The sequence below is a fragment of the Thermobia domestica genome, chromosome 7 (genome assembly GCF_964235325.1).
Source record: "Thermobia domestica chromosome 7, izTheDome1.hap1.1, whole genome shotgun sequence".
Classification (NCBI taxonomy): Eukaryota; Metazoa; Arthropoda; class Insecta; order Zygentoma; family Lepismatidae; genus Thermobia; species Thermobia domestica.
In genome coordinates, this window is record NC_137460.1 from 39229100 (window position 1) to 39244181 (window position 15082).

The following is a 15082-nucleotide window of genomic DNA, read 5'->3' on the forward strand; positions in this document are numbered from 1 at the left end:
AAAAAAATCCTCTGAACCAAAGCGCCTGAATCAGCAATTCAAATAAAAACAACGAATAACGAAAGCGCATAAATTTGGAATCAAAAAAAAAGTCAATAAGATTTGATATACTAACTGGTCTCCAACAAACTCCAGTTCCTTTCTTGATTCAAGTTTTTTTTTTTCTTTCTTTCTTAAAATTTACGTAAACTTTTTGAAACATCTTAAAAACCTTGGGGGAAGGTATTGAAAACTGACCTATTAGCCTTCTCCTCCTACTACATGGTAATGAAACATATTTTCTCCGAAATCCGGTGTAGCCAAGAAATTCAAGCTAGCTGACAATTTTCGACCAGAGGGGTGAGTATCTCTGTCACTTGAGAAAGGTTTTGGCGAAAAAAGAAAAAAAAAAGTAGCGCAGAAACTCCGAATGGTTTGTGTTGTTTTGTTATTTGATACTTTGAGTGGAAAAATGTTCCTTCTTCCTTTGGAGAGGAATGAACCATATGCAGGAATATTGGTTAATGTGTTTATTTTCCCTTTCCCTACTTTGGAGTGTGCATTCTTTTAAAGTTATAAACATGAATACATCTATTGAGAAAGAAGAATGGGATTTTAATCTATACAAAATACTCTTGAATTCTGATCAAATAATATCTGAAATGTATGATGTAGAAGTATCTAACTTTCTCATTAACATAATAGATAAGGCAACATGAGATCAAAAATTTATGAATAATGTATTTTAATTACATTTTGCATTTTATTACATTATATTTAATTACTTTATTACATAATTACATTATATTACATCGATTATTTTTATAAAAATCTACACCAGAGCATAGGTCGTCCTAATTAATTTTCTTTAACTGATTTTTCTTGTGACACCAGAAGAACATTACTATAGTATTAAATTTTCTTCTTTCTCTTCCTTATTCGGTAAAGATAAGAAAGATGCCTAGTGCTGTGTTCAGGCCATGGTTGACGGAAAGCTAGTCTGAAAATGAAAGAGTAAAACGAAGAGAATTCCATCCAGCTGCTCGTGTTAGTGTTGGCAAAAATAGGGAAGAGAAGAAGAAGAAGAATGTTAAGTGCGTTCTGGAGGAGTTGTATTATAATGAATAAGACGGAGGGTATGACAAGAAGAAGAGAAAAAGTAAGCGAGAGTACGCTTTAAAAAAAATAATAGAGTAAATTTAACCTTAATCCTTGACTAATCTCAATTCCAAGCGATATGAGTAGTTCTTAAATTTCAAATGCAACATACAAGCATAGACTCATACATAAAACATGTTTCATGAAAATCAGAAAATTTTGCAAAAATTGTTAATTAGTTAGATTTGAGATTAGCGTCGTTTTCGGCAGAAAGGCTATATAAAACGTGAATGTACAGCTTGAAATCGGTATTTGAATCGAAATTAAATGATAAAAGCTTAGGTGACCCAGTGCTATTTTCAAAACTTGATTTTAAAGGGTTTAGCAGCTTTCGATATATTCTATTTTTGAACCCTTTCCTCCTAGGATATGCCTCTAATGGAAGTGACATGAAAGAAACCAGATTCGAGTCAACTGCTACCTACATTGCAAAATCCATTTGAAAGAGTCTATCAGTTTTTTCTCATGATGATGGGATAAATAACAGATGAGTTTGTGTATGGAGAAAAATACCTCTTAGGATACTCATTATAATGAAAGGGACATGAAAAATCCAGCTCGAGCCAAGTGCTGTTTCAAAATTCTTTTCAAACAGTTCAGCAGTTTTCTAGTGATGATGAGGCAAGACAGTCTCGATTGTCTTCTTTCCAAAAATTTTATTTTTACTTTCGAGCAACGATAGGAGATAAGAAAGTATAGCAATATAATGGAAAATCGAGATTTAAAAGAATTCGTAAGTCGGATCGCCTCTACATGCCTCAAAACGGAGTTCTGGACGTCTGTTCGTCCCAATGAAAGTATGTTTGGTCGCCTAGAAGGCATAACTACGGTTCAACGTATCGAGACGTAATTTTAAATTTAAGGTTTTTATAAGATTCTCTAGCGGCTTTTTTTCGAATTTTCTTACTACTGCCAAAACTACGAGTAGTTTACTGAACATGAAAATTGTGATTTTCTCGGAAACGCCTCTAACGATTTTTCCATGTTTCATAAATACATGATTCATAATAATCTGATAATATGGGATAACTCATTTATCCTGAAAAATCGGCAAGGGGTAGTTCATTTTGGAGTGAGTTTTTTCGGGCGTTTTTTTCAAATACAAAACAGGCGATATATAATAATTTGATTAATAACCCTATAATAGGGTTAAGTAATTTCTCCCGAATAAATCCACAAGAGGTAGTTTCTTAATAGGTGTGAGTTTATTATTGGATGATATTCTCAAAAGCAACTCAATCAATTTTGTTTACGTATCATTAATAATTCTGTAATGTGGCGTAAATTATTTTGTTGACACCTCATAAATAAATATTCAATTAATAACCCTGATATACGAGGGTGTCATTTGTCACTTCTTATAAAAAAGTTCATGTAGGTAATTTTCCTCGAATGAAATTTCCTCAAAACATGATGTCGCTCGTATTTCATGTTTAAGCAATAACTACAGCATAATATGATATACTTTAAGAAACTGGAGTGAGAAAATTTAGTGGAGTGGTCAGTATCTTTTATTATATATTGAGAAAATAATTATAGAATTTTTCCTCTTAAAGCGGAATTTCACAAAATGCTAGAGCAAGTGTTCAGTTACTTTTAATAATAAGTTTATATACTGTTTCATCTCCCTAACATGTCGCGAAATATCCTATTCTTGACATACATACAACCCTATGCCTCCACTTTAGCATATACACTTTGATGACATAACAAGTGAATATCGTTTCACTGTAATTAAAACTTCCAAACTATGCGAACTCAAGAAGGAGATTAAAACGTATTCTTTGAGACACTAAATCGACTGCAAAAAGCCGTTTCTTGTTTTACTCATTTAAAAGCAAATATTTTACTCATTGTTGGTGTTTTAAAAATAAAAGTCGTGCACGAGTAAATGCTTACTTCTTTTAAGGATTCTGATAAACCGGAGATTCGGTTAAACAGAACGGTAGTACAGTTTATTTAATTAATATTCTTCATTTTATCGAAACAAAGTTGAAATAAGCAAAATAAATAAATAATAACAGAATTCATTCTCCTTAATAGTTTAAAGTGGTGTATATTTTATATTTTAATACATACTTTTAAGAATAAATTATGACATTTGCATTAAATAGTGAATATTACACATGATTTCTTGCTATAGATAGATCAGACGATAAAAATATGGTGTACTCTGAAATATTAATATATATATATATATATATATATATATATATATATATATATATATATTTTTTTTGACTAGCATGAACACAAAATAGAGCATGTACCTTTCGTTGGCAAGGGGGAGGAAAGAGCGAAGTGGAATCCCAAACCCACGGCAAGGGGGAAAAAGAAAGAGAGGAAAGTGACCTCTTAAACCCTCATGTGTAAGTCATAAATCAGAGTATAACAGAGATCAAAACTATGGCAACGTTGGTGGATACACATTTACTAACAATGTCACTAGAAACAGGATACGAGTGTTCGGACATTGTCGAAACCACCCACGAAGAGCTTTATTGTTTTTGCCACGACTCTAATCCGGATTATTCGTCGACAGTTAGACATTACAAAGTTGACAGCAATTCGAGGAAATTGTTTGTAGCTTTCTACATATTACAAAACCGCTCATAGGTAAGTTTTTAACGAAATAATATTCGTCCAATTTATCTATTAACATGCTACAATAGCAACAAAGGCGCCTGAGCTCCAACCAATAACTTTGGATTTCAAACCTTTGATTTACGGTTATTTGTAATTTCACGTTTAATAAAGGCAAATATTTTAAAGTATGTGTACTTTAAATAAATAATTTAAATAGATCTGTTTTTCATAAAGTTTATCTTTTTTAAATTATTGTTCAAAGCCTTTGTATTTTTATAAGCCTTTTCCAAAATCAATTCAAATGAATTGTGCTTCCATCTTTGGAGTTTTTTTTAAAAATGCGTTTGTGGGCGTTTATATGTTTGTGGCCAATCCTTTCGACAATGAGATCTCGAAAACTATAGGCTCTAGAAAGATGACGTATACACTGGTCGATTGCAAATTTTAAGTAGATTTTCCAGTTCTAATTGAATATTTAAAAAACATGGCAATTATTTCTTTATTACATTTTTACGGGCACACTGGAATTGTTGAAATTAGAAAAAAACTAAAGCATCATATCCTACATTATTATACATTTCAAAGCCACATAATTGTATACGGGGGTTGCACACCTCTCAGGCGTTTGTTTCATGGCCAAATGATAATGAAAAACGAAGGATAACCATTTCTCCACTCTAAGTTAAATCTTTATTGTTTGGAGGTTTTGCCCAATGAACACCATATATCGCTGACATAATTAATTGTGTGTGAAATGTATTTGCTTATTACATACTGCATGCAAGAAGAAATAAAACACTGATCAAACATGAATTAAGAACTCCAACCGGAAGTGGGTTCAAATCTTGCAAACGGTGCGAGATATTGAAAAAGTAATCAAAATAAAATCTCCCCTTTATGGTATCACTTGCCATTTTTTTTTTTTTTTATCATCAAGACGTCTTTCACTTGTGTCTGTAAAGGAACATGTACAGATGTGAGGAATAACAAGGAGATTCATGCTCATATGTGTAGAGAGCGCAGGTTCAGCTAGTAATATCTTTAAACTATTAGTTTGTTAGTACTTATCGAAATGATCATTGATAAGTAGACGATTGGGAGCAAAGCCGTAGCTAAGGGGGGGCCAGTGGGGCGCCCGCCCCGGGCGCTGACAACAAGGGGGCGCCGAACGAGCAAGGAGAAAGAAAAAGTTGTGTTGGACATGAATAAAAAAAGACGAGTCGCCCCCAGAAAGTATTGGCGCCCTATTAGATCAATATTGCTGTCGGTTATCAATGAAATAAGTAGATTTCTTAAAAAAATTTCTTGCTCGCTTCGCTCGCAATCCAAAAGTTTAAATAAGTCACAACAAGTTTTTACTTATTACTTAAAGAGTTATAGATGATTTCTTAATGACATGTGGTATACAAGGTGCCGAATAATGACTTATAGTGTACGCAGGAGCATTTTCAAACTTAGAAACGAGCAAAGTCGTGTTCGGCGTTTTGACAGTGATGAGTTTGCTTAGTTCAAAACGTTTTTCTACCCCTGGGGGCTCAGTGGTAGAGCGTTCACCTCTGGTACTTGGGGTCCCGGATTCGATCCCAGCCCCGCCAAGTGAACTTTGTGGTGGACAAACACCGCGTGCGTGGGTTTTCTCGGGGTTCTCCCGTTTCCTCCCACTTTCTTCATTCCACCATTTCATTCGTTACTCATCATCACCGTCTCCTTTAGCCTAACCGGCATAACCGTGGGACGTAAAAATCAAAGATTTCATTTCATTTTTTTTCCTATCCAATCCGATTAATCACGATGCACAGTGGAGCCAAGGCACTGAATTCTTGGCAAAAATAAGAATTCGCAATATGAAGCAGAAAATTGAAAGAAAACCAATTAGTTTGGTGTGTGCAGTGGCTACAATAATGTTATTTCGACATTATTTTATCAAAAACATAGAGTGTTACATCATAAAAGGAAATATTCCTTGTATTCGCGCGTAAATAATATAACAGATTATATGATTGGCATAAACAAACGCGTGGGCAATATGCTTTGATTTGGCAACTTACGATTGACTGACATTCTTACGCATGAAAGGAAAAAGTGTACTTATTCTTTTTACAACTGAAAAGTAATAAAATTGAAGAAAAGTTCTTGCTTCTCAAAATTATTTCCAAGTTGTGGAGGATTCGTTATGACAATCAAGATGCAAGGACGCTTCAATACATAAAAATTATCTCATCACAAGTTCTCGATATATTATCAGATGTATTAAACATATTATGATTTACAAGCATCAGTAACCTGTTCAGCTTGTTTCATATATTGCATCGTGCATTACGTGGGCTGATTTCAGGGCTTGATTGGAACACTCTGAGCTGGAGCGAGCGGAGGCTCATTACAGTTGATTCCAATGTCACTTCTGTGCACGCATCGCATCACAAAAGAACGCAATACTGAATTGATCAATACCATTTTAAATATGGTTCTACCTTATGGTCCATAGATTGTTTGGCAAACATTGACGTTTCAAAATATCGCCACCATTAATCACACATGTTTGACTAGAGTTTAGTTCTGTTGGCGAATGCCAGAGAAATATGATTGGATGTTGGTAACAAGATGGGTCCTAGGGGGCGAAGCACCAAGTAGGTTTGGCGGCAAAATTCCCAGAATCGATCTATATTCAACTTTGTCACTGCGTGCATGGGGATCACACGTCTAATAATCTAACACTTGCTCTCACATTCATCCCACCTCAATTCAAAAGCAGCATTGCATCCAAAATGCGGTTTTCCTCAAACATTTTCATGCGCTATATTTCCCAAAAGTGCAAATATGTGCAGGTTTTCACTTTGCATATAGTAAGAACAATGTTTCCGCTACGGTATATTAAAAAATCACAGACATAACATTATTATGCCATATTTTCTACTAAAATGCCATTCTATCGTTTGACTACAGTTTATATGCTTTCAGTACCACAGCATTTTCCAAATATGATATTAAGTAGGGAATTACCATAGGGATATGATACTGATATTAACATCATTCCAAATATGATTATTGATTACACATTACCTCAACATTCTAAATATACAAAACGATACATACATGTCGGTCGTGTCACCATGTTTACCAGTCACGGAATATCTACACGCAATGTAGGAATAGTCACATTCAAAGTCAATTTCCTATCTTCTGTCACTAAGCAGCACCTTTCCTGCTTCGGTGGATAACCAAATTTACACGTCCCATGAATTCATTGTAGCTATCACTTCTTTTCCTGCACACTATCTTATGTGTACACTATTAAGGTTTCATTATAGCAAATTATATCAAGTCAATCTTTTACTTCATTCTTCGAGTTTTTGCTAAGAATTGCCTGGTTTGGCCCCACTGTGCGACGTTGAGAATGAAGGTATGAATGTGAGAAGAGTGAAGAGACACATTCAAGCTGCTGTTTGCGCGGGAATATTAAAAATAAAAGTAAACGAGGGAAACAATAACATTTTCGAACTTCAAGCAGTTGTAGAATAAGGGCTTAAGGGATCAGAACTTAGCCCGACGAAGTTCGACTTTTTTACACACACTAATCACTACCAATGATTTATTTTAAAATTCCATTAACATATCAAACGCTTCCAATTTGGAGGAATTTATTGAGGTCATTTTTCATCAACTTTTTATATCGGCACCATATTATTTTGTGTATGCGTGTCTAGTTGTGTGATGTTTTTATCTATCTACATACATACAAAACATAAGTACACACATTCTTCATATATGTACGTGTTAGTGTATTTTAATATGTTAATTAATAATAAGTACCTTAAATTCGGAACTTTCATTCATTAAGAAATTAAGTAATTATTATAATTTCAGACATATGTAGTAGCCAAAGTATATTTTGGATTTTAAGTACAAACATTGAACATATTCTTCATCTCCATCGATCAATATTTAGAAATTCACAAAGAAGGATCCTTCTGAATTTCCATTACATTTCACAAAATATTTTTTACCGTTAAGAGATCGAAATTAACATACTATTGATGTGATCACATACAGAATAAAATTAAAAAGTTTACAATTATTACTGGAAATTAATACTGTCACCCATTTGGAACAATTTAAAAGCAGATAGTTTTTAATGTATTAAAATTTCATTTCTTATCAATAGTATGAAATGCTGTAAATAGTAGTAACTTTCCATAACTGTTCTCCTAGCGAATTTGTATACAACCAAAGGTAGTTTTGTCAAGTTTAACAAAAAGTCCAAAATAAGACTCTCGAAAACAGCTCTTATTTGGAAAAGGATACATAATGATCGTTTTTGGTTGTCGTAATGGTCTTTCCAAGAAGATTAATAAAAATTCAGCGTAACAACAAAAGCTGCTTTTCTTTATATATATATATATATATATATATATATATATATATATATATATATATATATATATATATGTATATGTATATAATGATTGCTAAAGTGAGTGTAGGGGCGCTGAATTCTACTTCGCCCCGGGCGCAGAAATCTCTAGCTACGGCTCTGATTGGGAGATATTTTTTCCATTTGATTTTACGCCATGAAATAAACATTAGAATCTCATTAACATGAAAGTACTTTAAAAAATGAATAAAACTAACTACAGCATCTTAAAGACGGATGGTAATATAGTCAGATTAATGTTGTAATTAAGGGGTTGTTCTTGTTTTGCACTACGAAATGGCCTCTATTATTATTATTATTATTATTATTATTATTATTATTATTAACGATGATGATGAATTTTACCAAACATTGTTAGGATCATCAAATCTAGGAGGCTCAGGTAGGCAGGTCTTGCAGCCAAGATGGAAGAAGGTAGGAACGCTTTCAAAGTCTTAACTGGAAGACCAATCGGAAAACGACCATTAGGAAGACCTGGGCGCAGATGGGAGGACAATATTAAAACGGGCCTCGCAGAAATAGGAATACAAAGTACAAACTGGATCCAGTTGGCTAAGGATAGAAGTCAGTGGAGAGCTTTTGTGAACATGGCCATTGAATCTTCGGGTTCCATTGGCCATAGTTAGATTATTATTATTTTGAAATATGTTTATTGGGAGCAAACAGCATTACAGCCACAATTGCCCCAAAGAAAAAAAAAAAAGTATTTACAAGCATAAGACGCATGCAAATAGAATATAAGAACTTGCTACAGCATAAACTACAACTATTATACAAAATATAGATGAAACAGGTAAGATATAAGTTGAAAAAGACAATATAAAAATCATGCAGTATCTGATAAAATAAAAACAGCAAAGAAATAAGAGCATAATTGAACATGCATGTGGAATAAATACATGATACGAGGAGCAGTCAAAAAGTTGTTGTGACGCAATCCCAATGAATCTTGTACAGCACAATCCTTAGGTTGCCCAGTTGTGAATTTGACAAGTATTAACACGTCATAACTACTGTACGAGTAATGTCACTGAAAGACGGAGTGTGTAGTGATTAATTGGTGCAATTTCACAGATCGAGCAACGCGCGAACATCAAGTTCATGTGCACATTGGCGAAAATCTGCTTCTAAGACTTTGATAGCCTTACAAACAGTTTCGCATCATCGTATGTTTGGCTCTTCCCAAAGCTAAAAATGGGACTTTTCCGTTTCGCCAACGCAGAAGAGACCAAAACGCGACGCCTGAACTTTGGAAGATACTAACAGAGGACTTTCGTCGGTGTTTCCACCAACCGCAGGAGTGGTGGAACAAACTGTGTGTGTTCCGAAGGTGTCAACTTTGAAGGCGATTAAGTAAATCTGTACTTATATTGTGGCGATAAAGAGATACAACAAAATTCCGGGAATTTTTGACTGCTCCTCGTACAAAATACAAAACAAAAGATCTCATTATTCACAATATAGCTGAAGCAATATACAAAATATTACAAGGAAAAAACAGTTCTATAAGGTACCCAAGAAAGTTCTGTCGCTTTTTTATCCACCACCTTTGAACATCGATATGTAAAATAAGACGTACCTGGAAGATCAAAAATAGTCCCGATCAGCATCGACGACCTGCCAACGTTCTGGAAGGTCGATTCCATCGCGGTAGAACTTGATGGGTCGTGAAGCCAAGAAGGCATCAAGTGCATTTTGCACCTCTATTAGGGATCTGAACTGGCGCTTTAAGGTGATTGTCCAAGGAATGGAACAAGTGACAATTGGGCGGTGCAATATCTGGGGAGTATAGTCGATGCAATAGTGTTTCCCATCCAAGGCGTAGAATGGTGTCCCGGGTCAGGAATTCAGGAGTGCTGGCTCAAGAGTTTTGAGTTTTTCTTGAACACGGCTCAACTGCTGACAGTACACATTTGCATTGATGCTCTGACCAGCTGGTAGCAGTTCCCGATGCACGATGTCCCGAGCAGTTCACCAAACACACAGGAGGACCTTCTCTGATGCAGTGCTGGTTTCGGTTGTTTTGGAACCCGTTCATGGGATGCTAACTAATGATGACGGCGCCGTGGAACTTAGTACAGGACCCACTTCTCATCACATGTCACCACCCTGTCCAGAAATGGTTCCTTTCTCAGACGAGACAGGAAAGAAACACAGGTGTCTGCTCGCGTTGCCTTCTGGTCCGGAGTCAAATGATGTAGAACCCATCGACCCAACTTGTACTGCTTCCCAAGTTGATGGAGGTGATGCCGAATGGTTTCTCCAGTCACACTGAATTGTAGTCCCAGTTCCTCACATGCCTGCCACTGTTCGCCTCAATTGCTGCTTGAAGATCTTTATTTTGTACATGTGTTGGTCTTCCGGCACGTGGTGCATCTTCGAGTGTTTCGTCACCGTCCTTGAACTTATTAAATCACCGCTGCACTGTCCGCGTAGTCACGACCCCACACCAAAGGCCTGGTATATCTTTCGCTCCGCTGCAACAGCGTTTAACCAGTTTGAACTCGTACAGCATACACGCTCTTATGACACACTGTGGAGGTCCCATATTCCCTCTGTCCTTACGCAAGTTCACAGTGTAACTGAACTGTCACAACCATTTAGTATGTTGGATATACCCATACCAACAACCGACTTTCATCTTATATCCATTCGCATTCAACTACGGTGTGAAAGCCAATGGAATACAGACTTCCACAAAAAGGCGACACAACTTTCTTGGTTATCTTTATATAAAACACAAATACAGATTAAAAATAGATATTAAAAAAACATAATAATAATAATAATAATAATAATAATAATAATAAAGTAATGAAAGAATGAAGTAATATATCGACTAACCTGTACATCATCAATATTAACTGCAGTCACTATCACTCGATGCCATTTCTTCTGAAACAATGCGGCACCTACTTGCTGCAAAGCAATCACTGCAGGAGGTATTTTGTAACGTTTACTATTTACACTATAGAACTCCCTGTAAAGACGTAGAGAAATAGCAGTCTATCCAAATGAGCAATTACCATTACACTAGATACATGATGGTGTACACATAACAAAAACAACATATATTTCCTATGAGAAAAATGTGATATTGGTGTGGTAATATTCGATCCACACCGACAGACTACACATGTGTTGATCGATTATTACCACACCGATAAAACCAATGATCATTGAACTGTAATGCAGAAAATGCCTTTATGTCCCTACAAGCTTTTAATAAGACCTCTGCATTTCTTTTTATTTTCTCATATCATCCCCTACTAAATTTACATCATCAGCATATGCCAGAACCTGGTGAATACCATTCAACTCTAGGTCCTGGTTCCTTATAGCATACTCCAGAACAAAGTTTAATAATGGCGACAACGCATATCCTTGTTCCTGGTCATTCTCAACGTGAAAGCTCGTGGACAAGATTTTCCTACCCGGGCTTTACTATGGAATTCATTTAAACATGCCATAGTTCATCAAATTAATTCAAACAGCATCACAATTGCTTGCCGATTTTATGAACACAATAACACATTAAAAAGAAATAAACTGGTAGACAGTGAAAAGGATCACGCACTAGAAGTTTCAATTCCGTCCGACAGATATTAAGGACTGAAAGATGTTTGCTCCCATCTAACGGTGAGATGTATCTTCTAGTGTTCTAGAATTAGAAACCTTTGTTTCAATAATAGACAATGGGATATTATATATATATATATATATATATATATATATATATATATATATATAGGGTGTTTTAAAACAACACCGACAACGTTTGGGAGGTGATTCCTGACACCAAAATAAGACGAAAAGTATAGACCAACGTGGGTGCACAAATGCTTCCTTTCGGAGTTATAGCCGTCCGAAAACATGAAAAAGTGAAATTTAAAGGCCCATAGCTCCAAAACTATGGGGCCTACCGTAGTCGGATCAAGACTTTACTAACGAGCTAATATATGCTCTACCCAAAAACACATGTTTCAGAATCCTGCAGTACTTCCGCAACAATTTTTACAGAGGTAGTTAGTGAGTACTTCAGATTATATGCCCGTAACCAAATTGCCTGTACAAAAATTGTTGTGTGAGTACCTTAGGATTCTGAACATGTATTTTTGGATAGAGCACATGTTTAATTCCTAAGAAAAGTCTTGACCCGACTACGATAGGTCCCATAGTGTTGGAGCTATGGACCTCTAAAGTTCACGTTTTCATGTTTTCGACAGCCTATAACTCCGAAAGGAAGCATTTGTGCACCCAGATTAGTCTATACTTTTCGTCTTATTTTGGTGTCAGGAATCACCTCCCAAACGTTGTCGGTGTTGTTTTGAAACACCCTGTATATAGCAACTGTTATCCATTATGTTAATGGATTGACTCCATTTACAAACTCTGTAGCGATAATCGTTTCTATTGGAAATAACAGAATTTTAAAAAATAGTTTCCGCTCAAGTTATCGTGTGGAGTAACGGACGTACAGACGTACTAACATTACAATATTGTAAATCTCAATTGCGTGATCCTAATAATATGAACAAAGGATAAATGAGCTAAAGAAATATCAAATATGCTAAGAGCATTTAACCAATTTTAACAAAAACGATGAGCATTTTAAAATTTTATCTTAATGTCGGATTGTAACGCAACAAAGGAGTAAATAATAATCTTAACATTTTACTTACTGCATTTCCCTCATCAAAAGTTTTAACTGCTTCGATGTTTTGGGACCTCGAAGCTGAATATGGATCATCCACGGATTGTACACTTCAGACACATACACTTCCAAGGCAGTCCCATTCATAACATTGTCCGGTAATTTTTGATATTCGAGTACATATTTGTTATCCACAACATCATCAGGGAACACATAATTGGCTTCAATCTATCAAAAGATATAAATAACTTCCATCATTACCACTGTAATAAATATTTTGTAATTGTTAACAGGCTACCTCCTAGTTACATGCTCCCTGCTGATCTCTTGGTTTATGAGTACAATTGGGTTAGTTGATTTCGAGTTTAGCCCCCCGTTTAGCACCAAGGCAATAGCCTATAAGAGACAAGAGATTCGAACCACATGAGTTCGTACTAGGAATCGAAGTCGGGTTTTCCGCTCCACATGCTCGTCCGCTAACCATACAGCAACGAGAGAGAGTTTCCAATAGGAATCCCACTCTTTTAACATTATACATCAATTGCAGAACATCGCACAACCTATCACATCACAGCTAATTTCGATTCCTCAATAATCCTTCCACTTTCAGGATATACATGTCCTCCTCTAGAGCCTTATTCACAGAGAAGGATCAGAGAATGACGAGACTCCAGTGGTATGACCATCTAATAAGAAGAACAAACGACTGTGTGTTCAATGGAGAAATGGCAATAGAAATGGATGGGAATAGAAGTAGAAGGAGACCACAAAGAAAATGAATAGACATGGTTAAGAATGACTTAAGGGGAAAAGGTATAACAAGAGAAAAATACCAGGACAGGGTTTTATGAAGACTCATCAGACTGTTTCACAGAAGTGGAAAAAGACGGAGAACAAGAAGATTAGGGTGGGCCGAATTTCAACTTTTTATGAAAATCGGTTCGACGAAGCGGTTAAATGGTGTCTTTTAGTGGGCAAAGTGGGCCAGATTTTTTTTCAGAATTTTTAGTCAATGCGTTCATGTGCCACATTGAGGTTTTATGGAAAATATATGCAACCCGCACTACACCGTACCATTTTTCACGTTTTTGGCTGTGTAAAACAGATACATTCTCGTTTTTTTTTAGATTCAGCCTTAGCGGTAGCTTGAACTATACGTAATTCCCTTCCCAAAACCCACTTATGTGCAGTTCTTCGCTTAAGTTGGGTAAATTTCAACGCTTAAAGCAAGAAGGTTTCGTTGTTTATTTGTATGTACAAAAAATGGATTTATTGCGTTTAGCCTAAGAGTAGAGCTTATTTATTTATTTATTGCTGTAATGCAATTCGTTATCAATATTCTCGATCATTTATTCTTTGGCCAAAATAACTCAGAACTCACCACGAGGAGGTGACTGCACTTCCGAGTTTCACCCACTTTTAGTTCCGCCCTTTTAATTTTCTGCTATGGCCTTACTTGCTTGCGTCCTCACTTACTTGCTCTACTTTTCTAGACGGCATAGTATTATTTCCATCCGAATGTTGGCATTTCCTTGCTAGAAATCAAGACACAGCGTATGAACCCGTCCCGACTTGCCGGCTCACACACGGATTGAGAAGCTTGCGTCACCAAACGCACCATTAGAACTACTGTTTGGGTATCGCATGGAAACACAGTTATTTCTTCTCCGGGCAGTTCACTAATGGTTAGTGCAGCAATTCAAGATGAAGGAGACATTTCAATGGAGCGCGTTATTGATGAAAATAAGATCAGGAGAGAAAAGAGAAAATTCAGCGCAGCTGTTCAAGAAAATAACGACATAGCCGGAAAATCTGTTAGAGGAGTCTTCTTCGATGGAAAAAAAGACCAGACCTTAACGCAAGCGAAAAAAGGTAAACATTGGTATCGACAGAAATTAGAAGAACACTTAACAATAGTGGAAGAACCAGGTTGAACATATTTGGGCTACGTAATGCCGAAGTCTGGTAGTGGAGAGGACATCACCCCGTCTGTGTACGAATTTGTGTATGAAAACGGAATTGATCTGTCAACGTTGGTAGCAGCTGGCTATGACGGTACACCAATCAACACAATCAACACAACAGGGCCTTTACATTGTTTGAAAAAAAAATCGAGAACTTCAATGGACTGTTTGCCTTCTTCACGGAAATGAACTACCGCTTCGTTACCGCTTCTTAATAAGACATCTCGACGGGGGAGCATCGGGTCCAAAAACACTTTCGGAAACCATTCGAATAAAGCTCGACAAGTGCGAGGAAGCACCCTTAGTAAA

General features: G+C 36.1%; 1 protein-coding gene across 5 annotated transcripts in view; it reads right to left on the bottom strand.

Moving 5' to 3' along the window:
* LOC145690016 (tudor domain-containing protein 5-like) overlaps positions 1 to 15082 on the bottom strand; it is a 124918-nt gene that overhangs the window by 52492 nt on the left and 57344 nt on the right. For all 5 annotated transcript variants that reach the window (XM_081764500.1, XM_081764496.1, XM_081764499.1 and 2 more), the window contains exons 8-9: positions 12838 to 13037; positions 11000 to 11135 (exon numbers count right to left, since the gene is read on the bottom strand). In XM_081764500.1, coding sequence (XP_081620626.1) covers positions 11000 to 11135; positions 12838 to 13037 — 336 coding nt within the window. The remainder of the gene's footprint in view (positions 1 to 10999; positions 11136 to 12837; positions 13038 to 15082) is intronic.